This window comes from Meriones unguiculatus, chromosome 2 (genome assembly GCF_030254825.1).
Source record: "Meriones unguiculatus strain TT.TT164.6M chromosome 2, Bangor_MerUng_6.1, whole genome shotgun sequence".
Taxonomy (NCBI): domain Eukaryota; kingdom Metazoa; phylum Chordata; class Mammalia; order Rodentia; family Muridae; genus Meriones; species Meriones unguiculatus.
In genome coordinates, this window is record NC_083350.1 from 101,383,314 (window position 1) to 101,410,161 (window position 26,848).

General features: G+C 43.5%; 1 protein-coding gene across 2 annotated transcripts in view; it reads left to right on the forward strand.

Moving 5' to 3' along the window:
- The window catches only part of Lta4h (leukotriene A4 hydrolase), a 32,146-nt gene extending 6,646 nt beyond the window's left edge, over positions 1-25,500 (forward strand). Inside the window, exons 3-19 of one of the 2 annotated variants that reach the window (XM_060377925.1) lie at positions 125-245; positions 4,895-4,963; positions 6,420-6,524; positions 7,551-7,603; positions 9,478-9,550; positions 9,942-10,082; positions 10,953-10,976; positions 11,428-11,498; positions 12,107-12,218; positions 12,914-13,058; positions 14,516-14,619; positions 15,036-15,106; positions 18,379-18,433; positions 21,002-21,097; positions 22,976-23,058; positions 23,648-23,752; positions 25,294-25,500. In XM_060377925.1, the coding sequence (XP_060233908.1) occupies positions 125-245; positions 4,895-4,963; positions 6,420-6,524; positions 7,551-7,603; positions 9,478-9,550; positions 9,942-10,082; positions 10,953-10,976; positions 11,428-11,498; positions 12,107-12,218; positions 12,914-13,058; positions 14,516-14,619; positions 15,036-15,106; positions 18,379-18,433; positions 21,002-21,097; positions 22,976-23,058; positions 23,648-23,752; positions 25,294-25,411 (1,546 nt within the window). In that variant the 3' untranslated portion in view covers positions 25,412-25,500. The remainder of the gene's footprint in view (positions 1-124; positions 246-4,894; positions 4,964-6,419; positions 6,525-7,550; positions 7,604-9,477; positions 9,551-9,941; positions 10,083-10,952; positions 10,977-11,427; positions 11,499-12,106; positions 12,219-12,913; positions 13,059-14,515; positions 14,620-15,035; positions 15,107-18,378; positions 18,434-21,001; positions 21,098-22,975; positions 23,059-23,647; positions 23,753-25,293) is intronic. The other variant, XM_060377926.1, reaches the window with a different exon arrangement.
- Positions 25,501-26,848: the final 1,348 nt, after the last annotated feature.

The following is a 26,848-nucleotide window of genomic DNA, read 5'->3' on the forward strand; positions in this document are numbered from 1 at the left end:
TGTTTGTTTATATGTAGCAATTGATGGTCACTTCTGTAATCTGTTTGCATTGGTGTTGACAGTAAAAAAAAAAAAGATAGGTTCTTAAAATACTGAAGAAATGAAGTGCCTTTGTTTCATGCAGAAATCAAGAGGTTGTTATAGAAATCTCCTTTGAGACGTCTCCCAAGTCCTCTGCTCTTCAGTGGCTCACTCCTGAACAGACTTCTGGGAAACAGCATCCGTATCTCTTCAGTCAGTGCCAGGTAAAAAGATGTGCAGAGGCTGACAGAAAATTCCCAACACGTGCAGCACACGCTTTTGTTCATATTACATAAAACTATATATATTCTTGTTTGTATCTTGCTATTGATTCTGTTTTGTTTTGTTTTAGTCAGACTTCTTTGATTTGGAAACAACCTAGCTAAATTGAAGTATTCAGGACTTAATTATACTTAACTCCCCAAGCACCTACAGTACAACCTACCATTGAGATGGGGGAACTCAATGAATGGCCCAAAAATGTGAAGAAAAATTAATAAACAAAAGTCATGCGTCTTGGTTGCAGAAAGGCTACTAGTGAAAAAGAGGACCCTGTGAGGTTGGATTCCTGATTGCAAAATATATTAAGTATACTCTTAATTTGACGTGATTTCAAATACTTCTCCTTTCTATTTTATAGATAGAGTTAAAATACCGTACAGTTAGAGATAGTCTGTTACAAGCATTAATTCAAAACTTTTCCAAAGAAAGAAGTCCTAATTGTGTTAATAATCCAGTCAGTTATGACTGAAGAAAGCCCCTCATTAAACCTTTGCTCCGTTTCCAGGCATCGGGTCAAGTACTTTGCGTGTTACTATGTTTAGTTATCTTAATACCCTTCTGATAGCTTTTGTGTTTATCTCAGATTCCGTTTAAAATGTGCAAAGTAACAAAGCATGATTAAACATTTACTTTGTATGATACTGCTTGAAATATCTTTTTAATCTAAGAAAATTAATTGGAAGAGGACTGGGGCTGTAGCTTACTTGAAGCCTTGAGCCAGGTCCCTAGCGCCACATGAGCTGGCTGTGGTGGCGCTGTGTACGGGTGTTCCCAGCACTTGCTAAGTGTGTAGAGGCAGGAGGATCACCATACAAGGTCTCCTTGGTTACATAGCTAAATGGAGGCCAGCTTGGGCTACATGAGACCCTGTCTCAAAAACCAAACAGACAAGCATGTGCACATGCACCCCCGCCCCCAAGAGAACACCCCCCACAGAAAATGACTCGAAAATGATAAAAAGGTTTAGGCAAGAATATACCAATTGTGTATCCTGTAGTGTTTCATAACAGCTGATTTTTAGTCAGTATTTCTAATAGACTGTCCATAACATAAAGTTATGAGATGTTTAACAAGAAATGTTAAAGTGTGTAACTCTCAAAACTGTAAACTTTAAATAGACCATTCCAGGCTTTCTCTGGCAGTGGTATTTAAAGGACAGGAAACAGATTTCAGGTAGACTAAGAATCTGTTGCAATGGTTTGGAAATGTCTGAAATACTTTGAAATGCATGGAAAACAACATAACCTCAGTTAGTACACAGGAAGTTCATCTGTGTAATAATAAACTGGCAGTCTTTTGTAGCTTTTCTGAAAACCATTGAAAGTGTGAAACTAAGAAGTTTGTGTCTGTTATGTTTCCACTTTGTGTCCCAATAATTTTATGTCCCAGACAAGAACTGGCGCGGATGAAGCTAAGAGTGTATTTACACTGACGAACTTGTTTCTCTCTTCTGTGCTCATTGCTCAATCCCAAGAGAACAGGAATAACTTAGGAGGGCGCTTTTGTTCATAAAAGGAGAAGGGAGTAATTCCCCTAAGACTGTGTCAGTCAGACAGAAATGCACATCAGGGCCTCGGGAGATGCTTCAGTCGGTAACGCGCCGACTGCACAGGGCACGAAGCTCTGACTTCAGATTCCCAACGTCCACGTAAAAGTTGGGGTAACGGCATGTGTGTGATCCGTACACTGGAACGGGGCGTGTGGGAAGACAAACACAGCTAAGGGGCCCTGCTAGTCTCTGGCCGGTTTGGCAGTCCTACAAGTACGGCTCTGTGTGTAGTGAACATGCGGAGAGAAAGCAAGCAAAGGTGACCAAGGTCCTTCCCTGAAGAACTGAGGGTGCGGCGGCCATCAGCAACGTGAGGGAGCCATGCGGACACACATCCTCCGTGTATTGCTTCCAGTACTGCTTCTGCCCCTTCACTCTGCCCTTTAGACTCCAGTGAGACAATGGTAGATAAAATTTACTATTATTAGTTTATTCTTTGTTTCAGTGTTTCTACTGTCTCCGTATTGAACTCAGAATACATTATTTTATTTAGTTTCCAGTTTATTTTGTCTTTGTTCAGCTGCCTCTAGTCTGCTGGCAAACTCCTAATTTTAAGTCCACTTTAAACTCTAAAATTTCTGTTTATTTATTACTAGATATCCTATATCAATACCTGATAACATTCAGCTCAGCTCCCCACATCTTTCAAGCTTGGCTTTTATTTACTTGAAAATGACAAGTACTGGTTGTTTTACTGTATGTGTTTACATAAAAATTTTTAAATATTTTTAATTTGGCATGTAATAATCGTACACATTTATAAAGCACACAGTGATATTTTAGTATCTCTGGACAGTGGGAAGTTTCTGGATTGGAATAATTTAGTTGATGAATCATATCAAGCATTTATCATTTCTTTATATTGTGAATAACTGGAGGTGGGTAGGAGAAAGAACGGAGAGAGTAAAATTAATGATACTGGGAAATAAATAGGACAAAGAACTTAAAAAAAAAAGTCGATGTCTGATAGTTACAATGCTGAAGTCTTCAATGACCTGCTTCCATGGTCTTGGCTCTCAACAATACTTAGTTTCCTGTTCTTCTCAACAGCCATTTTATATGTTTTCACTTAGCTTGTTGAAGCCAATCTCTATCACATTAAATGCAATTTACTCTTTTTCTTTCATCACATATTAATTCAAAACAGCATCCAAATTTGCATTCAAGTGCTGATGCTGAATTCTGTGACCAGCAAGCCTGCATAACACACAGGTTATTTACCCTTTCTGTTTTCAGTGTTATTTACCATTTAAAAAGAGAGACTTGTTAGTAATTATCTTCTGCACTCAATGTGTGCAGGTAAAATGAAAGATAACTATGCTACATGTAATTAGGGCTATGGAAGTTTAATAAATATGTTTCTTTTCTGCTAATGAAAAAAAAAGGGAATCTGTTGCAGTTGCCTGGGACTAGGCGGATGTGACTTTGATTAATGTTTTCAGCTGTTGTCGACAGATATTTCCCAAGTTTTCCCAAATTTGATTTAATCAGTAAGATGCATGTAAGAATCCTGTAGCATTGTCAGGCCACCTGTCCACAGCCTGGAGAGAAAGCTCAGACAGTGTTTTCCTGTCCTACTTCAGGAGAAAGAAACAGTTACTTCATCTGATTGTACTATATCTCAATTATATGTGTGTGTGTGGGGGGGGTGTGTGTGTATGGAAGTGCTGGGATTAAAGGCATGTGCCATCATGCCTGACGTTTTCAAACTATGTTTCAGTAGAGTCTTTTCAAATTTCTACCTTATTGTTATAATCATCTCATAATGTATAAGTTAGGTATCATTATGGCATTTTTTTTTAAACAAAATATGTTTTGTAGAGCCTGGGGGTTTTACGGAAGTCCAGGATTTTTCACAGCTTCAGAGAGGGCTGTTAGTATGAAAACTCACTTAAGTACAGCACAGTGACCTAATGAAGCTTGGCTTCTTTGTTAGTAGTAATAGATCAGACACAGACAGCCTATAAAATTGCAGAGTCTGTGGCCATTCTTTGTTGGAACCATGTTTCCCACTCTGATGTGCCAGAGCATATAAGAATGAACCTGTAAAAAAAAAAAAAAATGAGCCTGTGCAGACAGTCCTGAGATTCCAGAGCATGTGAGAATGAGCCTGTGCAGACAGTCCTGAGCAATGCTGGTCTCCTTTTCCTTGTTTTTACTTTCTGAGTCTGCTGCAGATTGAAATGTCAGGACAATAACTTTCTCAAGTTGTTTTCTTGAAAACGCTGGCATCCTGTTGGATGTTAAGTAGAGGTGAATTTCATGTTAAAACGAGTGTGAGGAATCTTATTGTAGGTCTTGGTGAGGCTGATGTTCCTTGTGACACACCAAGACCATTTGATAAGTTTGCAGATTTGTTTCATTATAGAGCCCTTTTCCCTCAGGGCCCCTATGAGCTTCTCTTCGGAGGTGACTGCCAGTAGTGCTGAACACCTCATGTCATGCTTCATCAGAATTGTGATATTCACCAGAGATAAGGAAGAGGAGTGTGTATGTGTGTGCACACCTCAGGAAGTGTTGTATGTATGTATGTGGAAGCCAGAGATTGGCGTTAGGTGTCTTCTTTAGCTTCTTCCCTTATTTTTTGATACAAGGTGTCTCATTGACACCTGGAGCTCATCAGCTTGGCTAGACTGACACACCAGTGAGGTGCAGTGATCCTCTTGCCTCCACCTCCCCAGCCCTGGGATGACAGGAGCGTGCAATGGGACCTAGCTTCAATATGAACCAAACAACGACAGCAATAAAAACAACCAAAAACCAAATGACACACATGGGTACTGGGGATCACGTTCAGGTTCCCGTGCTTGCCTAACGAGCATTTTACTCGCTGAGCCAGCTTCTGAGCCCTGAAATCTGACTGTCTTAAAATCCACAGATCTGTTTTTGCTATTCAAAAAGATCCCACAAGACTAGAAAACTGTATTAATCTTTCGAAGGAAGACCTGTGCAATCAGTACTGTGATTTGAATGATCTCTGTGTAACTTGATTCTGTTAGCAAGGGGAGTAGATAGCTACTTTTTTATCTTTATCCCTTCTAGGCCATCCATTGCCGGGCGATCCTCCCATGCCAAGACACTCCTTCTGTGAAGCTAACCTACACTGCAGAGGTAAGCATCACCGATTACAACCAAATTAAATAAGTAAGTGTGGTGTAAATGATAAGTGGACACAATTCAGGTCTCAGAGACAGAAATATTGTACTTAATACATTTCTACTGAGTCTATGGACCTCATTTTGAATCCCTAATGAAAAGGTAGTTTTAAACTATGTGTGTAAAAGGGAAATCCTACTATTCTCATTTTTAAAAATAAATTAAAATTCTAGATCTGGGGATAAGAATTTGAGACCATTTTCTCCCTCAGAAGTGCATTCTGCAGCCTCGGTGCCTGTGTGCAGATGCCTTGGGCAGAGTCTTGTCTATAAACGTGTTCAGTTCCACCGTCGCTGCTTCTGCTTTTCTCGGGGGTTGGATTATAATCAGTGACCACCCCTCCAGAGGCCGAGTCCCCTTAGACCAAGCAGATAAAATGAAGACCAGTGTTGATGCACCAGAGCCACTTCGTCCCCCAGCCTGTCCCTAGCCCAGACATATTTTTTTATCGTGCTTGGAGACACAGGACCTCTAAGTGCTGGATTCTTCTCTTCCGCCAAACTGTGTGACCGTAGCAAGTCCAAATGATGTCACGCCTCAGATGGTCATGGATATGTCGCTTTGTGTTAGTGTCTGAGTGCCACCATTGCCCCAGGAATGATGCCAGGATGAAACTGACCTCGGCCGGTGAACTCTGGCTCCAGAGCCCTGCTCTGTGCCCGTGTCCATTATAGTTGGGAGGCCTGATCCGTGCAAGAACAGGCAGGTCCAGCACGTGCGAGGGTGAGAGCTGGCTGGATCAGGACACTCAGGGTTGGTTCTCAGGTTCTCAGAGCTGAGGGAACGAGCCTCAGTGACCCTCTGTTTTGTGATTTCCAGAGAAAACGATTCATGGTTTCCAGCCAGAGCTGTAGTTATTCCCCCTCAGAAAATACTCTTTGTACCTCCAAGTTCTAAATGTAAGATGGCCAAACCTATATTCTCCACCCTGGCATGAGTATGTCATCTTTTGCATTTGTTTAAAGGCCATGGGAGGGAACAGTTGGTGGCTGCCATGTTCACTCCAGTGCCGCTGGGCTTTTCATTTTTTTTTGTTTTCTTCCTTGCAGTGCACCTATGACATGTAACCCATATTCAGTGGGGAATAGGAGGCTCACAGAGGTTACCCACTCACCGACTAAGTTAGCTGGGAACAAGCTGGTGTTCTGATGTAGTTTTTCCTCAAACCCTGCTCTTAGTATTCCTAGATAAATGGAAAGATTCGTTCCCATTCATTGTTTAGACGGTTTTATGTGTTGCGGATCCTATTTACAAAACTCGAGTGTGTGTGTGTTTCTTAAGCCCAGGGTCTGTTTATTTTGTAGTCAAGACATGGTGAAAAAAAAATCATTTTACATTTTTTGTGTAAGATGCACAGATCCTTGCTTTATAATTAGAGGTGTTTTTTGTTTGTTTGTTTTGCTTTGAGTAGGTGTCTGTCCCAAAGGAACTGGTGGCTCTCATGAGTGCAATCCGAGATGGAGAAGCCCCTGACCCAGAAGACCCCAACAGGAAGATATACAGATTCAACCAGAAGGTAAGGTCAGATCAGTGTCTAGATTTTGTCTCAGTAGTGAACTTGAAAGAGCCTGCATCTACCCAGGGAATCTGGAACCCAGTAGACTTTAAAAAGTAGCTTTTCTGTCTTCTTCCCTCTTGTTGCACTTACAAAAAGAGGTCGCTGGGTGGGCTCTGTTGGGAATGCCTGGCTGCACTTCCTGGATCCAGTCCTTTTCTTTTTGAGATACGGTTTCTCGGTGTAGCCTTAGCTGGCCTCAGATTCACAGAGATCCTCCCGCCTCTGTCTCCCGAGGGCTGGGATTAAAGGAGTGTGCCACCAGTGCCCAGCCTGGCTTCCTGTTCCTTCAACTCCTCATTCTTTCATTGCCTCCTCACCTCAGTGTGCACCGTGGCTGGTGAAAGCGTCTGTAACTGGGAGAGTTACCAGAAAAGGACAGTGTTACTGCCCTGGAAGTTAAAATTCTGACTAAGCTGGGCATTAGCTGAACTTGTATCTTTGACCTTCAGTGGACAAAATGGACCTGTCTGTGTATGCCTACCTGAAAACACATTCAATTAAGATGTGTTTTCTTAATTGAATTCATGGTGGACAATGTTCCTTTCGGGACCTGTGCTGTCATAGCTTTGGCATCTACTTATTGCTGGTTTAAAATATAAAGGAATTTAGGAGGGGAAAGTTGGAAGTGGAAAAAAAGTCCAAAAATATAAAGGAAGAACATCTGTGTAGTTAGTGTTACTTCTTGAGAGATGCTCAGTATACCAGCACTTATATTTGTGCAGTCCTGGTTTTTGCCTGCCAGTAGCCTTCCCTTTCGTAGAATAAAAGGGAACCTGTTTTTTTGTTTTGTTTTGTTTGTGTGTGTGTGTCATATGTTTGAACTATTTGTACCTTAGGAGTAGAACTCTTTGAGAAGGACCGAAGGAAAGTAGGTTCCTAGTGGCGCTTGGGGATCTGAAGAATTTCCTACCTGAATCTGTTCTGCCGGGCCTGCCTGCACCACTCCTGGGCACTGACGCAGCTGTGTTTGTTTGTCCCCTGTAGGTTCCCATACCGTGCTACCTGATCGCGTTAGTTGTTGGCGCTTTAGAAAGCAGGTGAGTTTTTGCACAGCATTTGAGGTTTATGAAAGATGAAACCATAGGCAAGCTGAACTCCTGGCAGGGTTGATGGGTCGAACGTTGTGTCTTGCCCAGGATGTCCGGCTGACAGATTTAGGGAAACTCAAGTAGAGCCCTCCTCCTGACTCTGTTCTCATTTCTGAACAACTGAAAAGTAGAATATTTACAATCATCATAGTCTTTTTAGTTGCAAAAAAGTGGACAAAATAGAGGTCAGGCAACCCAGAGCTGGGTTTCAGCTCTGGTAGTTACTAAATCCATCTTTGGGTAGCTCACTGCCGCTGAATTTCATTTCCTTCTTCTGGAAAAGGGAAGAAATTCTACATCAAAGGATTTAAAGCGCCAGGCTTGTAGGATACACTCAGTAAATGAGAATATGATTGTCAGAGCAGCCAGTGATGAAAACTGTTAGTAGGTGCAATTCTAACACATTTAGCTCTGGGGTACCTATGAATTCTTTTTTTCTTATTTCATTTGTTTTCATTTTACCAAGAAGAAACTGACTCTCAAGAGTTTGTAGTAACTTGCTTGGTCATACAGCCAGGAACTGTGTCTTGTTACTTTTAAGCTCATTTAGACTAGCTCTGTGATGTCTGTAAGTGGTCGCTTGAAGCTGGTAAACGTTTGAAACACAACTCACCCAAACTGCGATATTCTCTAAGTAAACAGAGGCTGGATTTCAGAAGACTGTATGAAAATGTAAAAAGTTCCATTAATAATTTTTATACCATGTGTTTAAATAATACTTTGTATCTGCTGGGACAAATAAATACTTACTGAAATTGATTTAGTTTCTTTTGCTTTAAAAAAATATGGCAATCAGAAAATTCCAGCTTTCATCAAAATGCGTGTGCTTTTGCGACTCATAAGTTTTTGTTGGGTGGCACTCGCAGCTTGGTCTACAGACTGTAAACTGGTAGTCCATAGAAATGCAAATTTGGGTAAGGGCTCTTGTAAGCAAGCCGGGCAGTCTTGAGTGTGCACCGCTCCACACACACACAACACACACAACACACACGTACTCACATATTAGACACACGTACAAAATATAAGAACAAACATAATTTTAAAAGCGAGAAAAGAAAAAGAAAATGATTGGTCCCTCTCTCAAGCCAAATTTCTACTCTAATGAATTCTCTAGATACTCAGTCTGCACAGTAAGTAGAAGGAGTGCTGTTTTTACAGTTGTGAAAGCCACATGGATTTTACAGTCTTAACCATTTTTAAGTGGGGCTCAGTGGTGTGAAACAGATCTGCGGAACTCAGCGAGCAGAACTGAAACCTCGTACCCATCTCCACCCAACCCCAGTCCTTGCTGGCCAGGGCTCTGCTTCCACGCCTGTGATCCAACTGCGTTAGTTACTTCATATAAACAGAATCATGCCATGCGTGCCTTTTGCTGACAGTTTATTTCATTGAGCATCATGTCCATGAGGCTTAGCTCTTACACGGTGTGACAGGACTTCTTGTTTTTCATTAGTGCCTGTCCAGCATAATCAAGCGAGGCGCTATCCCTCTCCTGGGATGATCTTGTTCAGTCTCTGGGTTTCTGCACTGTGAAATTGAGAGAGGAGCCTATATGCTCAGAGGTCTTCGCACCCAGCCAGGAAGCCTACTCATGCCTCCATTTTCCTTTAACCTGGACTGTACCTCCATGAAGAGCTATTGCTATAGGTTTAACAGCAGGTCCGCTATCTCACACTATTTGGCCTCCTCCTTCCCTGTCAGCACGTGGCCAGTCCGGTTTTACTTTATAACGGTTTGTTATTATAAGATATCTAGATCCTTCTTAGACCCAGGTGAGTCATTTGACTTGAATTTCTTTTCTATGAAGCTTTTCCTTTTTGCAGGCAAATTGGCCCAAGAACTCTGGTGTGGTCGGAGAAGGAGCAGGTGGAAAAATCTGCTTATGAGTTCTCTGAGGTTGGTCATGCACACCCTTCCCAGTAATTCTCTGAGGTTGGTCATGCACACCCTTCCCAGTAATTCTCTGAGGTTGGTCATGCACACCCTTCCCAGTAGTTCTCTGAGGTTGGTCATGCACACCCTTCCCAGTAGTTCTCTGAGGTTGGTCATGCACACCCTTCCCAGTAATTCTGGTAAAACGGTACAGTGAAGGTTTGACGGGGATGCGGTAGCGTTGAGCAGGGTTCAAGCACACGTCTGTGCAGTTGCAGTTGTTTCTTTCTGTTTGTCATTTCAGTAGATATTCTTAACTTGCAACCTTCGCAGAAAGCTGTTTGCACTTTTAAGAAATTGCTAGTATGACCATTAAGAGGAGATTATGTACGCATTCATTTTTTTTTTTTTCCAGACTGAATCTATGCTTAAGATTGCAGAAGACCTAGGAGGGCCCTATGTGTGGGGCCAGTACGACCTGCTGGTTCTGCCTCCCTCCTTTCCCTATGGCGGCATGGAGAACCCTTGTCTTACATTCGTGACGCCTACTCTCCTGGTAAGAAACATCTCTTCATTCGCAATGGAGGCCTCAAAAATAAACCCAGACGAAGGGCTACGGCATAGCTGTGATTAAAGGGCTCGCTGCGCAACTATGAAGACTTGACTTACCTCCCAGAACCCATGTAAAAAAGCTGGGCTTGGTTGTACACACGTGTAATCCTGGACCAGGGAGGTGGAGATAGGCAGATCCTTGGTGCTCACCGGCCGGTCACCCTAGCCATCTTGATGAGCCCCAGCCTAATGACAGACACTGTCTCAAACCTAAGGAGGGCGGATGTGAGTAATGGCAGCTAAGGTTGTCCTCTGGCTTCCACATCCTCACACATGAACACATACACCACATATGAACATACACACACACACACACACACACTAACATACTACATACTCACACATACATATACACACACATACCACCACATCCTCACACACACATACACCACACATGAACACACACATATGCACCATACATGAATATATGCACATACACATGAACACACACACACACACACACACACGCACGCACCATACATGAATATATACACATACACATGAGCACACACACACACACACATACCAAAAAAAAAAATAGTAAGAAGGCACAGAATGTGATAGATAAACAGGATGGGAATGGGAAGCAGTCTCTGGAGTTACAGAGAAGCCTACTAGTCCTGTGGTGTTGAAAAGTTTTCTATGATCGTGGGAGAAAAGAAGAACACTGTTTGTGTTCTCCATCCCTCTTGAACCTTTTGAGGTACTTCAGTGGACATACGGTGGCCCGTCAGGTCAGGTTTGAGATGGAAAGGGGGTATCCTGTGACCTGTCAATTGACGATGAAAATACTAAGATGTTTTCTTTTTTGTAGGCAGGTGACAAGTCACTCTCCAATGTAAGTGAAAATTTCTTGTTATAGTCTTAATCCTCAAGAAGTTGTTAAAATACCCACTGTATTGTTAAGAAGATACTATTGTAAAAGAAAATTGGGGTTATCCCCGTACTACTGTAGCAATTAGATTTGATAGATGAAAGAAAAGTTGACCAACTGCAAATGATATAGGATTATAAGATTTTATTATTTTCTGTGTATGAAATATTTAATTGACTTATATGTTCATTTAATTTAATATTTTGTTTTTTTCTTAGTGGTAGTTGTTTCTAATCTCTAAAGTATTGTATGCATTTTTGGTTTATTATTAAATTATATTTTTCCCCTGAAGTAATTTTGAATATGTTTTTAAAAACATCCAGTCGTGTGAAGTTAAAAGAAAGTATTTAAATAAGGACATGTTATAGAATGAAGAAACTGATCTGATCACTAATCACGTCACACTTCCCTTCAGGTTATTGCACACGAGATATCTCACAGCTGGACAGGAAACCTAGTGACTAACAAAACTTGGGACCACTTTTGGTACGATGATTTTTTCTTTTCCTTTCTCTTTCTTTGTTTCTTTCCTTCTTTCTTTTCTTCTTTCTTTCTTAATTTTTTCCTCCCTCCCTCCCTTCCTTTCTCCCTCCTTCCCTCCCTCCCTCCCTCTCTCCCTCCCTCCCTCCCTCCCTCCCTCCCTCCCTTCTGTCCTTCTTTCCTTCCTTCTTTTTGGTATTGGTTGCCCTTGCTGCTTTTTCTCCTGCCACCCTCCCCAATCACTGCTCTGTTTCCTATGCATATCTTGTTTCTCTTCATTGTGATCACTGTGATACACAGAGTTTTAAAAGATTCTGCAACACTTGTGACATTCTAGGTGTGCTACTTTCTGACATTGCCTCATTTTAACACATGAACTCTGCAAAAGCAAAATTGCCACTTAGTTCTGTCTGCTGCCACCTGCTGGTGTGGGCTTGCTATTGTCTTAGTTGGCTGCCTGGGCTCCTCTGGGCTGCAGGGGCTGGATGTGGAGACCTTGCCGTATAACTGCTTCCCTCCCTGGAAGGATCAAAAGGAAAATATCTGCCTGGCTGAAATGCTATGTCCTCTCCGCTATGACAGTACCCTTTTTTTTTTCCTTCGTTCCTTTTCAGGTTAAACGAAGGACATACCGTCTACTTAGAGCGTCACATTTGTGGACGATTGTTCGGGGAGAAGTTCAGACATTTCCATGCTTTGGGAGGATGGGGAGAGCTACAAAATACGGTGAGTGGGGTAGGCCCTTAGAAGCACTTACCCAGCGTTGTGCGGTCAGTATAGAACCGGGTTTGTAGCTTATGTTTTTAGCAACAAGGAAGCCATAGTGTAGGTGTAGGGGTGCAGCAGGTCCCATGTCACAGTTTGCTGACACATGCCATTCGTGACCCTGTTCTAAAACTGGGAGCTGAGGAACACATAAGTTCCTTGCTGTTAACATAGCTGCTCATTTCATTGACTTTTATATGAAATACTTGTGATTTTGTTTGTTTCTTTGTTTTTTTTGATACAGGTTTTCTCTGTGTGGCCTTGGTTATCCTGGAACTCACTATGTAGACCAGGCTGGCTTCAAACTCACAGAGATCCACCTGTCTGTGCTGGGATTAAAGGCGTGTGCCACCAACCACCTGGCCCTGATACTTGGAAAGTTTTAAATGCTCTCTCCTGAAATCTACACCTATAGCTCAGACAGTAAATCATCTTTCTAGCCTTTTTGTCAAAGTGAAGCCAGCCATTAGCAAGAAATACCAGAGGCCCACCTTGTCGTTCTTGTAGTTAGAGACTCCATGGGTTGTAACAGACCGTTTCTTCAAGTTGAGGTCCTAGAAGCCTGTTAGGTCCCTGACTGAAGTAGAACTCCCTTGCCGGCTTGCTGGTGCAGCCCTCCTCTGTGAGAACACTCACCTTACTTCATTGGGTTGCAGATAAAAACTTTTGGGGAGTCCCATCCCTTCACCAAGCTCGTGGTTGACCTGAAGGACGTAGACCCGGATGTAGCCTATTCCTCCATTCCCTATGAGAAGGGCTTCGCATTACTCTTCTACCTTGAACAACTTCTTGGTGGACCAGGTAAGAGGCTGGCATTGTCTGGCTTGTGGGTGGTGTTTGTTTTTTTGTTTTGTTTTGTTTTGTTTTTTATGTTTCTTTTGGAGGATGATAAGAAGAGTAGAGATGAATTGTGAACTTTTTCTATTCGTTTTATACTTCCAGTTCATCGTGCAGGAGACATCTGTATCGATTTCCAATGTTATGTTTATCCACCAAACTCTACATGACCCCTTAATCTGTATAATGCAGCTTGGCTTTTTTCTTTCTTAATCCCATTAAACTTTAAGAATATCCACAGACACACTTCCTGTAATCCAGAAGTTTATGAGTAACAAATGAGAGCCCAGGGTCACCCCATTAACACTTGGATGTATGTGACTCTAGTTCTTACTCTACACACTTGGATGTATGTGACTCTAGTTCTTACTCTGCGTGCAGATACAATGATTTTAATAACAGAATAAGGGATCCTGTAGTTGCTCTCTTACCCGTGGGTTCACTTCCTACCACTGCAGTTACAGCAGTCACTACAATTCTCTTTTTCTTCCTCAAGACTTCGTGGATGTGAACTCACGGATAGTAAGCTTCCAGCTTACTGCAGTTCTTAACAGCTTCAGCATGCGGTTACCCCCTCCCTTTTTCATGTTGTGGCTCCACTTCAGAATATCTAAGTTGCCAGCATCATTTGTCTTGCACCCTGTGGCTTTCAGTAAATACTAGTATTCCTTGTGATATCTCAGTAGGGCACCTGAGAACCACAGAGGGTTAGTAAAGTATTTGGAAAGAGAATTTATTTATTCATGTTATTTTTTATCAGTGTGTTTTGATGATTCAACCCCATTATTTATCGTTATTAATCTCTTCCCATGTCGAACTTATGAATTAAGTTTTACCATATGGAAAACAGTAGTACAGTACAGTTTGTGCAGTTTTATACATCTGTTGGAGCCTTGAAACATATATACCTCTCAGGCGAGAGTTTGGCTTCTCTATTTGTTCCGTATCTGTCTTTTACTTTTTTTTTTTTTAAGCTCAATATTTTGCATACACATGATGTCAGTAGATCACAGGATTTTCTTACACATATGTGCTGATGCCTTGGGGGGCCCTTTGTTGGCTGACTTTGGAGGCACCTCCTCTTCCATTCTGTCTGTCAGGTCTTACTCTCCTGTTTTCTCATGAGGGTTATTGCTTTGGGTTGTTCTTGCTCTGTATCTTCATTATGTCTTCCTGGCTGGAAGGAGGCTTTCTCTTCTCTCCTGCATCAATTGACATAGACCTCAAAGGTCCAGCTTGAGACCTGCCTCCTTTCTTGAATATTCTTTCACTGTCAAAAGCTCTTTGGTTCTTTGAGTGTTCTCTGTTGTTTGTGGTTAGTAGAACAGTGTCATCCATGCAGTGGTGGTGGTAGTGGTGGGGTCATAGAATTGTCTTTCTCTGAAAATTGACTTTATTTCTTTTAAATTTTTTATTTCTAGAGGTGTTTCTAGGATTCTTAAAGGCTTATGTTGAGAATTTTTCCTACAAGAGTGTGACCACTGATGACTGGAAGAGTTTCCTCTATTCCCACTTTAAAGATAAGGTCTGCTTTAAATCTTTTTTGTTTTTCATGCTCAGGGTCTCTCCATAAACTGCTCATTAGGCTTCTTGAATTGCTTAATCATAAGTATCGGTTAGAATCAGTTTATCTATTTTAATTCTCTTTCAGAACACTAATGATGACTATCAGTTTATGTTGATTAGCTAGATTTAATCATTCCACGTTGTTTACATATGTCAAAATGTCACGTTTGTATTCCAAAAATAGACATAATGATTAGACATACAGGTGTAATAATGATCTGTTGCTTAATGTGAATTTTGAAAATCGGTGAGTTTTAAGAATTACCTTGCTGTGGCAGATTAGAGTAAGTTGTATGTTTGATCACTCACAGGTTTGTTTTCAGTTGCTCATTTCTTTGTTCATTTTGACAAACTGTGTGTGCTTCCTTTTCACAGGTGGATCTTCTCAATCAAGTTGACTGGAATGCCTGGCTCTATTCTCCTGGCCTGCCTCCTGTCAAACCCAAGTGCGTACTCACCTCTAATGTGTTTCTTCTCCTCCCAATCTAAGGATATTCAACCTTTTTGGTTTTTTGAGACAGGGTTTCTCTGTGTAGCCTTGGCTGTCCTGAACTTGCTCTGTAGACCAGGCTGGCCTTGAACTCACAGAGATCCACCTGCCTCTGCTAGGATTAAAGGCATGAGCCACTGCTGCAGGGCCAGTATTGACCTTTTTGTTATTGCTACACAGCATACTCATCTACAGATGTGTTGGGCTACCTGTGTAGCCATCTCAGCACAGGAGGCCTGAGGGCTGCAGTTTGGACACACCTCACCCTGCCTAGCTTTTTCAGAGTATCTGGAAGGATCGTGCATTTTGCTTAAACTGTTACCAATCAGCAAAGGGAGCAAAGGGGCTTAGGTTTCTAGTCCTTTCCCCTGGCCAAAATCCATTTCTGTGGTTTACAACCAGATCTGTAAACATCACTGAGTGTCTTGTTTCCACATGAGGTTGGTGAGGGACTTAGGGAAGAGTAAGCTATTTTCATTTTCTGAAGCTTTTGTGAAGGCTAGGTATAATGGCTGCCTCTGACCCCAGCCCTCAGGAGGAGGATCCTGAACTTGGGGTAAGTTAGGGTTATGTAGCAAGATCTGTCCTAAAATGCACACACACAAACACACACACACATTTTTTCAGTAAGAAAAATAGCGTTTTACTATCTTACAATATATATTAACATTATATTAATCCTTATGCTATTATAAGTTATTACCCCTATTTCCAGAAGTGGTGATTTTAGGGTTAGCTGACCAAAGTGTCTTGCCCCAAACTGTATGACTTATAAATAGTAATCCTTGAATCCCTGGAGCCTTACCTACCCTGTCTTTTCAACTAAACACCCTCCTGGAGTCAGAGAGCTACGCTCTAGACGTCAGGCATCACGTGAGGATGCTGGCTGCGACATGTTGAGGCTCCTGGTTGCCCTTCCTTTGGAACACAGAAAGTCCTTACCAGCTGCTCTCCCACTAAGCAGTGCAGTTTACTGGAGCTACAGAGTGAGCACCAGAAGTTGGTGTAGAAAAAAGACACCATGTTCCTATGTGTTCGAAAAGCCTCCTGAGGGGTCTGGGCTGAGAAGGGAGTGGTCAGGAGGCCACTGCTGACTCCTACAGCCTCTGATTCTTACAGTGCTCTCCACACTCATTTAAATGTTTCTCAGGCTCGCTCATTCCTCTCCATTTCCACTTCACCACTGTCAGCCACTGTCATGTCAGTTCTCTTTGCTGAAGGCTGCTGTGGCCTCTGAGCTGGTGCACCTACATGTTTTCTGGCCTCATCCTGCACCAGTCTGTAAAAAGAGCTGGAATGAATATTTAAAAACACAGTGTGACTCAGGAGTCAGAGGCAGGGGGATCACTGTGAGTTGGAGACCACCTTGGAATACATGATGGGCTCTAGGACAGCCGAGGCTGCATAACAGAGAGACCCTGTCTCAAAAAAAGATAGATTAGGTAGGTAGGTAGACAGACAGACAGATAGATACAGACAGACAGACAAGCAGTAACAATCTACAACTGTACCAATTGGTCATCTTGTTAACCGTCTTCCCTGGTGCTCATCTGTTCCTAGACTGAAGCCAAGTCCTTTCTTTCATAGGGACTTTATAGCTCCTGACCTTCCATTCCCTTTGCTCCAGCCGGCCGGTGTCCAGGCTCTCTCGGACTCCCCACCCTCATTCAAGCTTAGTGCCCAAGCACACACACTTTCTTCTACATGGGTAATTCCACCCCCAGCTTAGGAGCCACTTCGCCATGGAGGCACGTCTTAGCCTGCCTGCCCGGGTCTGAGCTTGAGAGTTTCTTGGTGCTGTGTTTGGAAGTTGTGTGTTTACTTGTATGGCCAAACATTTTTCCTATTGCATTACTGTATGCTGCGCACCAGGAGAGAAAGACTCAAATCTGCCCAACGCTTTCTTTGTAAGCACAGTACTTTCCTTTGGGCTTCTTTTAAGAGTAGGAATTACTTCCCTTCCCTGAGCTAACTCCTAACTTAGTCCATTCAACCATACTGAGAAGGATGTTTCAGAACACTAAGAAAGACACCAGCCAAACCTTTCCCATTGTGTTGGTGTTTGAAAAATAAGCGCTGAGCAGCCAGACTGCTGCTTGGAGATAAAGTGGCTGCTTGGCTCTGCAGCATGGTTTGGGAAGACCCAGTTCGGCTCCTGTTTCTGTCTGTGGTCACATGACTCTGAGGCTGTGATGAAGTAGAATACAGAGGAGGTGGTGTAGGGCAGACAGAGAGCCACTTTCAAGTAGGCTCCTCTCCTAACAGCCCATTCTTTTAAGGAGGAAACTAGTACCATATGATCCAGTCACCTCTAAACAGCCGAAGACTGGTGTGCTATTTAGAGGTGACTGGATCAAGACACGGGGCTTTGGAGTTTCGGATTCAAACATGAGAGAGCTTGGGATGTACTTACTGCCAGCGTCTAGGTGCAGCAAGTTATAATTATTATTTACTGCTGAACCTTCCTTGAAGAGAATTGTGAATGGGCTCCCTGTTCATTCCCTACAGGGAACAAAAATAGAAGAATAACAGAAAAATAGAAACCCACCTACCATCGGTAATTACATCTCTCGTCACTGATTAGCAGTTCACAGCAGATAGGTGCGGTGTTCAGATAAAGAGGGGTGTTTTGCAAGAATTTTGTTGACATGACACATTCAAGTTGGGGGCACGTACCGACACAGCTGGTTTTGCTTAATGGTTAATCCCATCTCCTGAAAAGAGAAGAATGAGGTTATCACACGGTGACTTTGGACTCTGGAGGCTGGCATGTGGAGCACTGCCTGTTACCTAGCTTGCTTGTAGATTGACTTTGTGCTACAAAGTTTGGGACAACCCAAAAGTAAAATCCTTGAGAATGTGGTCTTGATGTTCTCCATGCTGTCATGAGGGCCTGGAGCTGTTGCTGCCAGGCAGAGAAATGCTTAGTGTGCTCCGCTGGTCCTGACCCCCGTCGAAGTCTTTCAAGGGTGTGGTGGTTGTGCTGGGATGCTTGCGGGCTCTCTGAAGGACAGCCAGCAGCTTTATTTAATGTGGCATCCAGCATGGTACCCTTTTGGATTTGGTTCTTAGGTGAGTCAAGTAGACTTCCTACTGCAAATACTTAGGAGTGCTTCCTCTTTGAAAAAAACTTAAAATTTTAAGTATATATTAGATAGCCTACAGGTGCATTTATTCAAAAGGATACATTTATAAAATGTAACCTTGAATGTCTTTTCCATTTTGCAGTTACGATATGACTCTGACAAATGCTTGCATCGCCTTAAGTCAAAGATGGGTCACTGTAAGTGGTGATGGATCGTTTTCATCCTTTTTTCTGAATTGTACAAAGATGCCTCTGTATGTGGGGGGAATTTCAAACTGTGAGTAGTTGTGTTTGTAAGTTGTTTCCTTGGGTTGATACTGTCTTCACACCCCCTTCCACTCATCAGATATGCTTCACACATATGTACATCATACGTAGAGGTGCCTGTACGCCAATAGGTAAATGGAAATGATCTTCGGTCAGTATTTAAGGCCAGCTGTGGAATGGGAGGACCTGAGGGCCTGCCGGTAGCTGGTTCTGTTCATTTCTACAAAACTTTGTAACACATGAGTACTAAAATACATATGTACTAAAACATATGCTTAAGGAAACCAGACAAGGCATACGCCCTGCTTTATGTACTAAAAAGTATGCCTAGGGGAATGAGACTGGGCGTGCCCTGGTATAGGCACTAAAATGTACGCCTAGAGAAACCAGAATGGGCATGTACCCTGAATGAGTCTCGAATAGAAAATAAGAGAAAACTTAACAGCTTCTCTCTTGACAGTTGCAACAAATGTTGATGTTGCTCTCTGAAACTTATGTCTAAAGTTTACTTGGCCAGCATTTCTGGCAATCTTCCACATGCGGAATGCTGAGCTCCACAGCGTAGAAGAAACAGAGATTGCCTTTAGGGTAATGAAAAAAATGAAAGAAATTAGATTATGTTTAAAGAAACAGATTATGTTTATGTTGGGCAATGGGCTTTCCTGATATTCAACATTCCTGCTTCAAGTGGTTTTACTGGTGTGGAAAGGTACTGGCAACTGAGCGCAGGGCAGGTAGGGCATTTGGGCACTGGAAGAAAACACTTAGAGACACAAGAAGAAAACAAAGCAAAAAAAATAAGGCAGGAAATTGAAGCTGGAAACCAGTGAAAGAGTCTCTAACTTAGCCCAACTTCGTGGCACCTGTGACCCCAGGATGCAGGAGACCCCAGGACGCAGGAGACAGAGGCAGGAGGGTTGTGAATGCAGGGCCAGCCATATCATGAAAGAAGGGAAAGGAAGAGAAGGAGGGAAGGAGGAAGGAAGGTCTCATTGAAAACACTGTAAACTGTAAGCTCTATGGAGACATAGAGGTAGAGATTGAGTTTAGATCCAACATCACGTGTTGTGGGTGCAGTGGTTTGTGGCTCTGTCTGCTTCTCCTCTAAAGGAAGTTATGGGGATGGCGTTCTGTAAGTCGCTGCTTCTCAGAGAATTGTTGGTTGCGTACACATGTGCTTTGACTGAGGAGTTTTTTACCTGGAGTGGTGTTGGATTCGGCCGGAAGGATATTTTAATAATGGGCCTTGTTTAATGTCTCCAAAGGTTTAATTATTTGCATCCAAGGAGAGAAACCTGGTTGCACACTTTGGCACATGAGCCTCGGTCTTCTGGCTCCGTCTTTCTTAGCTCACAAATGTCCAGAGAGCCATCTGTGGAAGCAGGATCTTTAGCCTGAGTCTCCTGGAACCCTCATATTAAATGTGAATAGTTCAACCAGCTGGCCTGGTGCTGGAGAACTGCTGCTCATCTTCGCTCTGATATTCCTTTGGGCCCAGTAGTGCAAGGCAGATGGTTATAAACAGTTCAGTTATCAGAAGGAGCAGGCGGAGTTGGCAACAGTGAGGATGTTAACCATGAGTGTGCTCTCCTGAGGTGCTTTCTTGGTTGTTTTTCCCAAATATTGAGTGTGTGTGTGTGTGTGTGTGTGTGTGTGTGTGTGTGTGTAGATGTATATATGTGTATGTATACACACACTCACACACAGGGTCTGGGGAGGTGGCTCAGTGGCTAACACACTTGCTGATCAAGTTTGAGGACTGGAATCTGGATGTCCAACACCCACATAAAAGTCAGGCGCAGGCATGGCGGCCTGCTGCTGGAATCTTGGTGCTCGGCAGGCAGAGGTGGCGGACCCCCCCAGGATAAGCTGGTTACCTGGACTACTGAATTGGGAACTACAAGTTCAGGGAGAGAAAACACCCCCCAAGAGTGGAGCATGATCAAGGAAGATACTACGGCCTCCTCGTGCATGTGCACGCAGGTTCACAGCCAGTGCATGCAGGCACACAACACGCATGCACACATTAAAACAACAAATTATACACATAGAACACCGAGATAAGTCACAAGAACCAGCTGTAAAGCAGCAGCTGTGTACCTCAAGTGTGAGAAGCAGAGCCAGTCTTAGGGTCCGTGGAGCACCTGCCCTTCTCTCATTGACCCTATAAAATGTCTCCTCTGTATTGAATTAGCTTACAGACGAGTAGACATGCTTTTCTTGTTTCTTTGGAAATCACTGTCTTCCAGTGGTTCAGACGTGTCTGAAAAGCGAAGTCGTGCAGCAGTTCCCACATTCTTGCTGTGAACAGTCTCTAACCTCTTCTTAAGTATCCGATCTTAGGATTCTTTCACCTCTTAGATGGTAGTAGCTTAATGTTGGATTATGTAAGCCCAGGTGTAAATTCATTTGTTTTTCTTAAATTTTACCTTTTATGTCAGGCTAGCAACATTCTGAAATTGCACCTGAGCAGGAATAACCCGGTAATGTTTCTTTCAGGCCAAAGAGGAGGACTTGAATTCATTCAGCATTGCTGACCTGAAGGACCTCTCCTCGCATCAGCTGAACGAGTTCCTAGCACAGGTGCTTCAAAAGGTGAATACCCTGGAGATTAAAGCAGACACGGAGGTGCCGCATGTGTGCTGTCCCCCGTGTAGAAGAAGATACCGGTGAAGAAACTGTGGGAAAAGAAATTACGTAGTCCACTTCTTAATTTGTTTTTAAAAAGAGCATTTACTCATTTACTGAATTATGATTAGTGCTGTACCAACTCAAAACATGTGTAAGAAAGGGTGACCCTTGTTCTAGAAGGCTCATGACCCACTGGGAGGGGAGATAACGTGAAGTTGGCAGTGGTAGGATGCCTTAGTGAAGAAAAACTGTCCTCTCGGGAGACATCATCAAGGAAGGACCCCTAGAAGAGTGAGACCCCTGGAGATTTGGTGTTTAATGGTGGCAGGTTAGGTTGAGGGAGGGCCAGCCGATGGAGCCGGGGCTGGCGAGGAAGCTCATGGAGCCTGGAGGCGTCATGTGCGGTGCGTTTCAGATCCTGAGCCAAGAAATGTAGACTCTGCTCTAGTCAGGAGGGATCAAGAGTGAGAGCCGCTTTGATTAGATTGCAGGTTATGAAGCCTAGCATGCCCAAGGCTACAGGGGGCTAATGTTACTTGTGAGGCGTGAGGGAGGAGAGACCAGACCAGAGAAGAAAGGCCGCATGGGATGAAAATGCACTCTTGTGACTTGCTGGATTTGGAGGTTGATAGAAAAGAATCCAAGCAGATTTTAAGTCCAAACCCAGATAACTGGCAGGGTGCTTCAAGGAGAACGGAGATGCTGACCAGCTTGTGCCCAAAGGGCAGCCTTCCACTGAAGGACCTAGAGAGGGTGGGGATTTGAATCTTAATTTCCTTTGAGATTGTTGCATTGATCGATGCAAAACCTAGCAGAAGACACTGAGGCAGCTGAGGCCCTGTCAGAGTAAGAGGGTTTATTTTTATTGCGCCAGTCATCAGCCTGATAACTTTCGGGTGGTGCTGTTGTGAGCTAAGACAGAGAGGAAAGCCTGATAGGGCGGTGTGAGGGGGTGTGGCAAAACAGGGAGAGAAGGGGTGTCGGGAGGTGCTTTTCGTTGGCTGGCCTAGCAGGATGGATTTGGAATTGAAATGTGTCCATGTGGGAGCTGATATGCTAACTTGGAACAGGCCTAGCAGTTAGTGAGAATGGAGGTGGCTGGCTCCTAGGCAGTCCTGTCAGGTAAGGAGGTCACAGCAGGGGTGTGGTGGGGAGGAGCAGCTCCTGAGGGACCGCAGCCTGTCCTCTCTAGGCATCTTAAAATCTGTCTGTCCAAACTGAGCTTATCACTTACCTCCTTTCCTTCCAAACTTGTTTCCCCTTTCAGTGTGGATTAACATCAGCACAGGAGGGTCAGGCATCCCCTGAAATTATATCTAGGTATTTGTATTCACATGATAAACGCACCCCACCCCACCAAGGACAGAGTCCCTGTTACTCATCTCAGGGGGAGGGGTGTCTGAGATATGAAAGGTTAAAGGCTGCCAGTTTTAGAGGATATAGATCATCTCAAAATGAGATCAGAAGGAACAGACACAGATAAAGCCAACCAGCAAAAGCAACTAGTGATGAAAATGTAAGGAAGTGTGATTTATCTGAAGGGTGGGATAAGTTTAAGTTATGTAGGATGTGGGGAAGAACCTAAAGGACGCTAGAACGGTCTAGAAAGTCTGAGGAGAGCATACTCCTCCTTCATTTCTCTTAAGTTCCCCACAAAATAGCTTGTCCCAGAGCGTCCTCTCAGGAACTAGTTGCCAGGGGTTTGTTTGAGCGTGCATGTGTTTCTTTTACCCTTGTCCAGTATATTTTTATAGTATAAAGTATTAAGGACTTTAATCTCTCCAGCTCCTTTCTTCCAGGGAATCCTGTTGAAATGATCCTACTTCTTCCTTTTGCCCTTAGGCGCCTCTTCCCTTGGGGCACATAAAGCGAATGCAAGAGGTGTACAACTTCAATGCCATTAGCAATTCTGAAATACGATTCAGGTACATCATTTTAACTTGTCTCTGTGGAAGAAAGCAAAATGATAGCTTCAACAGTGGAGAAAGGGAAAGCAGAGTGTGAGAGCCCATGAGGCTTGGGCGTCCCATGTCACGTTCACCCACACAGACAATTGCAGCCGTCTGTACCATGACGATATTAATCGTTTGCTAGAGCTGGTTTTCAGCTTCTCTCAACTTAAAAAAAAAAAAAAATTAGAATCAAGAGTTTTATGGTAAATAGATAGGCTTTCTTTCCCAAGTAGCCAAATCTACTCTGAATGGACACAGCTGGAAACCTTTGGTTCTGTGATCTGTCCTTAATTCAAATTTGTAGTGTTAGGTTTAAGTCACCCCTTTCAGAAACTGATTTTATAGCGTACGCAAGCACCTCCATAGTTCAAACCTAACACTTTTCCCAGAGCCAGCTCCTCTTCCTTCTCTTCTCCGGTTGTTAGCTGTGTGCGCGTGTGCATGCAGGAGCTGATGGCGCTGTGCGGTGTGGTTGTAATGGGATTGTGCATTTCCATAGCATAGCAGGAGCACCAGTCGTTTCCTTGTGTCCTTACCTTCTCTCCCATGTACATCCTTCCAGATGGTTACGGCTCTGCATTCAATCAAAATGGGAGGAGGCAATTCCTTTGGCTCTAAAAATGGCAACTGAACAAGGAAGGATGAAATTTACCAGACCTCTGTTCAAGTAAGTCTGAATCAGACTGGGCCTCATAGGCATGTGAGGACCAGGAGGCAGAATTGGAGGGTGTTTCTTGAGAAGGGCTTTGAGAAGGGCAGGGTCTGTGGCTTCATGGTACAGCACTTAGTGTTCCTGAGGTCTTAGGTTCAATACCTGGTCCTGCCTGATGGGGAAAATAACTTTGTAAAACACCACCAACAGCATAATTTTTACGTGTATTCAAGTTTGGTTATCATAAATAAGGAATTAGTACTTGTGACCATTTAAAATTTAAAGTAACGTCATTAGCTGTGTCAGGAGCACAGCATGTGGTTAGCTACTGTAGAGCAAGGCAAGATGGAAAGGAGACAAACCTAGGTCAGTCTGAGGTACACAGAAAGAGTTTTGAAAGCAGAAAGTTTGGCAAGTGGCTATGGGGGAAAGAAAGAATCTAAAACTAAGCACAAAGAGAAATTTGCACCGTATGCAAGCTCTCTGAGTCAAGTGTTTCTTGATGTATAGTAGAGGAATGCTTGGGGAAATAGGAGAAAATGTATTTTAGCAACAAGACGTAATTTAAGAACTTCTCCATTAAGTTCTCTGATTAGGTGTCTGCTCCATGTTCTTAAAAAAATTATAATCATGGAATCAAGTTTCATGATTAATCCAGTAGCCTTGGTATTCACTTCCCAAGTACAGGAACATTTTGTCAGTGTAAGCCATTATCCGATTTTTGAAATATGGCCGCAAAACTACTTTTTAAGGTATTTTAAAGCAGACTTCACAGGCTTTCCATAATTAATGCCCATCTACCTTCAAATTGACTGATGTATACTTCCAATAAGAATATACCCTTTGGGGCCAGCAAGATGGCTCATCAGACAAGGCACCTACTGCCAAACCTGATAACCTGAGTTCAATCCCTGGGACTCACATAGTGGCAGAGAAACAGCTTCCACGGGCTGTTCTCTGACCTCCACACCTTGCTATGGCAGACAGACACACACACACAAGCATTCACAGGCACACCTAAAGAAATAAATTTAAGAACATACCTTTTATGGGAAAAATAAATGGTCTGTCTTGTATCATAAAACTAGTAGCCATACTTGAAATGACTAATACTGCATTTTATATACTCACTCCGAACTTATGTGCCATTATTGTTAAATACGGTTGGTCTTTTTACTCTCATTGTATGAAGCTTTCAGAAATTCTTTTCTTAATTTAGAATGTTTATACTCTTAAAAGGATTCATTAAGTTTGCAAAACTTTTTTTTTTTAAGACAAAATAATTGAGGCACACGTTCTCATAAAAAGCCCAGGATTTAGCCAGTCATACCTGGCTAAATAACAGTAACTATCCCTTCACTCTAGTTCCTCTATGGAACTCCCCTCCAAATGTCTGTGACCTGCTGTCTTATGGGCCATATTTGATAATGGAGATAGTACTGGGTTTACTTGGGTAACACCTAGCTACTCTGTTGTGATCTTTAATTTAACCTTAGCTTTGACATGACTTTTCTGTCTCTCTTTCCTTTGTCTCTTTTTTTCTCTCTTCTCTGCAGGGATCTTGCTGCCTTTGACAAATCCCATGATCAAGCTGTGCGCACCTACCAAGAGCATAAAGCCAGTATGCATCCTGTGACTGCAATGTTGGTGGGGAAAGATTTGAAAGTGGATTAAGGTCCTGGATGTTGCTGATTTCAGAAAATTCTTCTTTTTTTTTTTTAATGGAACCTATGAAGAAATACAAAATTTTAGCCCTCATTGTATTTTAAAGTCTCATTTGTTTTTTAAAATTATTTTCTTGTGATTTCACTAAAATGTTCTACCTTTTAAAAATAACGTGGTATGCTCATCTGCCATGAGATGATGTGGGTGCGAGGTGATGCCCTCTCCCCATCTGTGGCAGTTGGGAGAACTGGCCCCAGGGTCATGGGTAAGCTGGCCCTGCCACTCATTGGCTGCAGCACTCAGGAGAGTGGGCCCTGCACCTCACCTGGGCAGTTTAGTGGAGCTGGCCCCGATGGTGAAGGCATAGGGTCACCAGTCCCACTGTGAGAGCAGGAGAGCTAGCCCAGCCCCTCACAGGCTGCAGCACTTGGGAGAGCAGGCCCTGCACCTTGCCTGGTCCTGGTGGATGGGCTGCAGGTGAGTTAGCCCCGACGGGTCCCCTTGCCCCTGGTCACCTGAGGCAGATGGGACAGCTGACCCCAGGGTCATGAGAGTAAGCTGCTTTTGCACCTTACCTGGGCACCATGGTAGAGCTGGCCCTGGTGGTGTGGGCTGCAGGTGAGCCACCCTCAAAAGATGAGAACACAGGAGAGCCCACTCACCTGGCATGAGGTGGCATGGGTATGGGGTGTTGTCTTCCTCTTCTTGCCACCTGCAGTAGCCAGGAGAGCTAGCCCTGCCCCCTCACTGGCTATAACACTTGGGAGAGCAGGCTTTGCACCTCACCTGGACAACAGTGGAGTTGGCCCTGGTGGTGAAAGGCATAGGTGAACCAGCCTCAGGGGCGTGAGAGGGGAAGTGCAGAGCCGGCCCCTCACAGGCTGCAGCACTTGGGAGCATAGACCCTCAACCATTACTGGGCAGCACAGTGGAGCTGGCTTTGGAGGAGTGGGTGTGGATGAGGCAGTCTCAAGGGCATGAGAGCAGACCCCGTCTTCTGCAGGCCACCTTCACTGGGTGGTCTAGCTGGAGCGGTGCTGGAGAGTTCGTCCTGGTGGTGCTGATCAGCTCAGCGACTACCCAGGCCCAGATCCAGGGCTCTGAACTGGTCCACCCCATAATCGATACCATCTGCAAATGCTTGGGATGCATGAAAGGGCCAGACGTGCTGTGCCAAAGCTACAGGATCTCCATGACACAGGGCAACAATGGGATAACTGGGAGGAGGCCCTGATGATCCAATATTGATTGCATCACAGAAGCCAGAAATCCCAAACTAGACCAGTAACTCATTGCAGTGAACATTTGCAAGTGAAGATGTGTGGACAGGAATATGCTGCGTGGGATTCACTGTGACGTAATAACAGCTTGGTGTTGTGTTTGTTTGGATGTGTGTATTTTATTTTGGGCATGGAGGAGGTTGTCAGGGTGAAGAGTGGATATGAG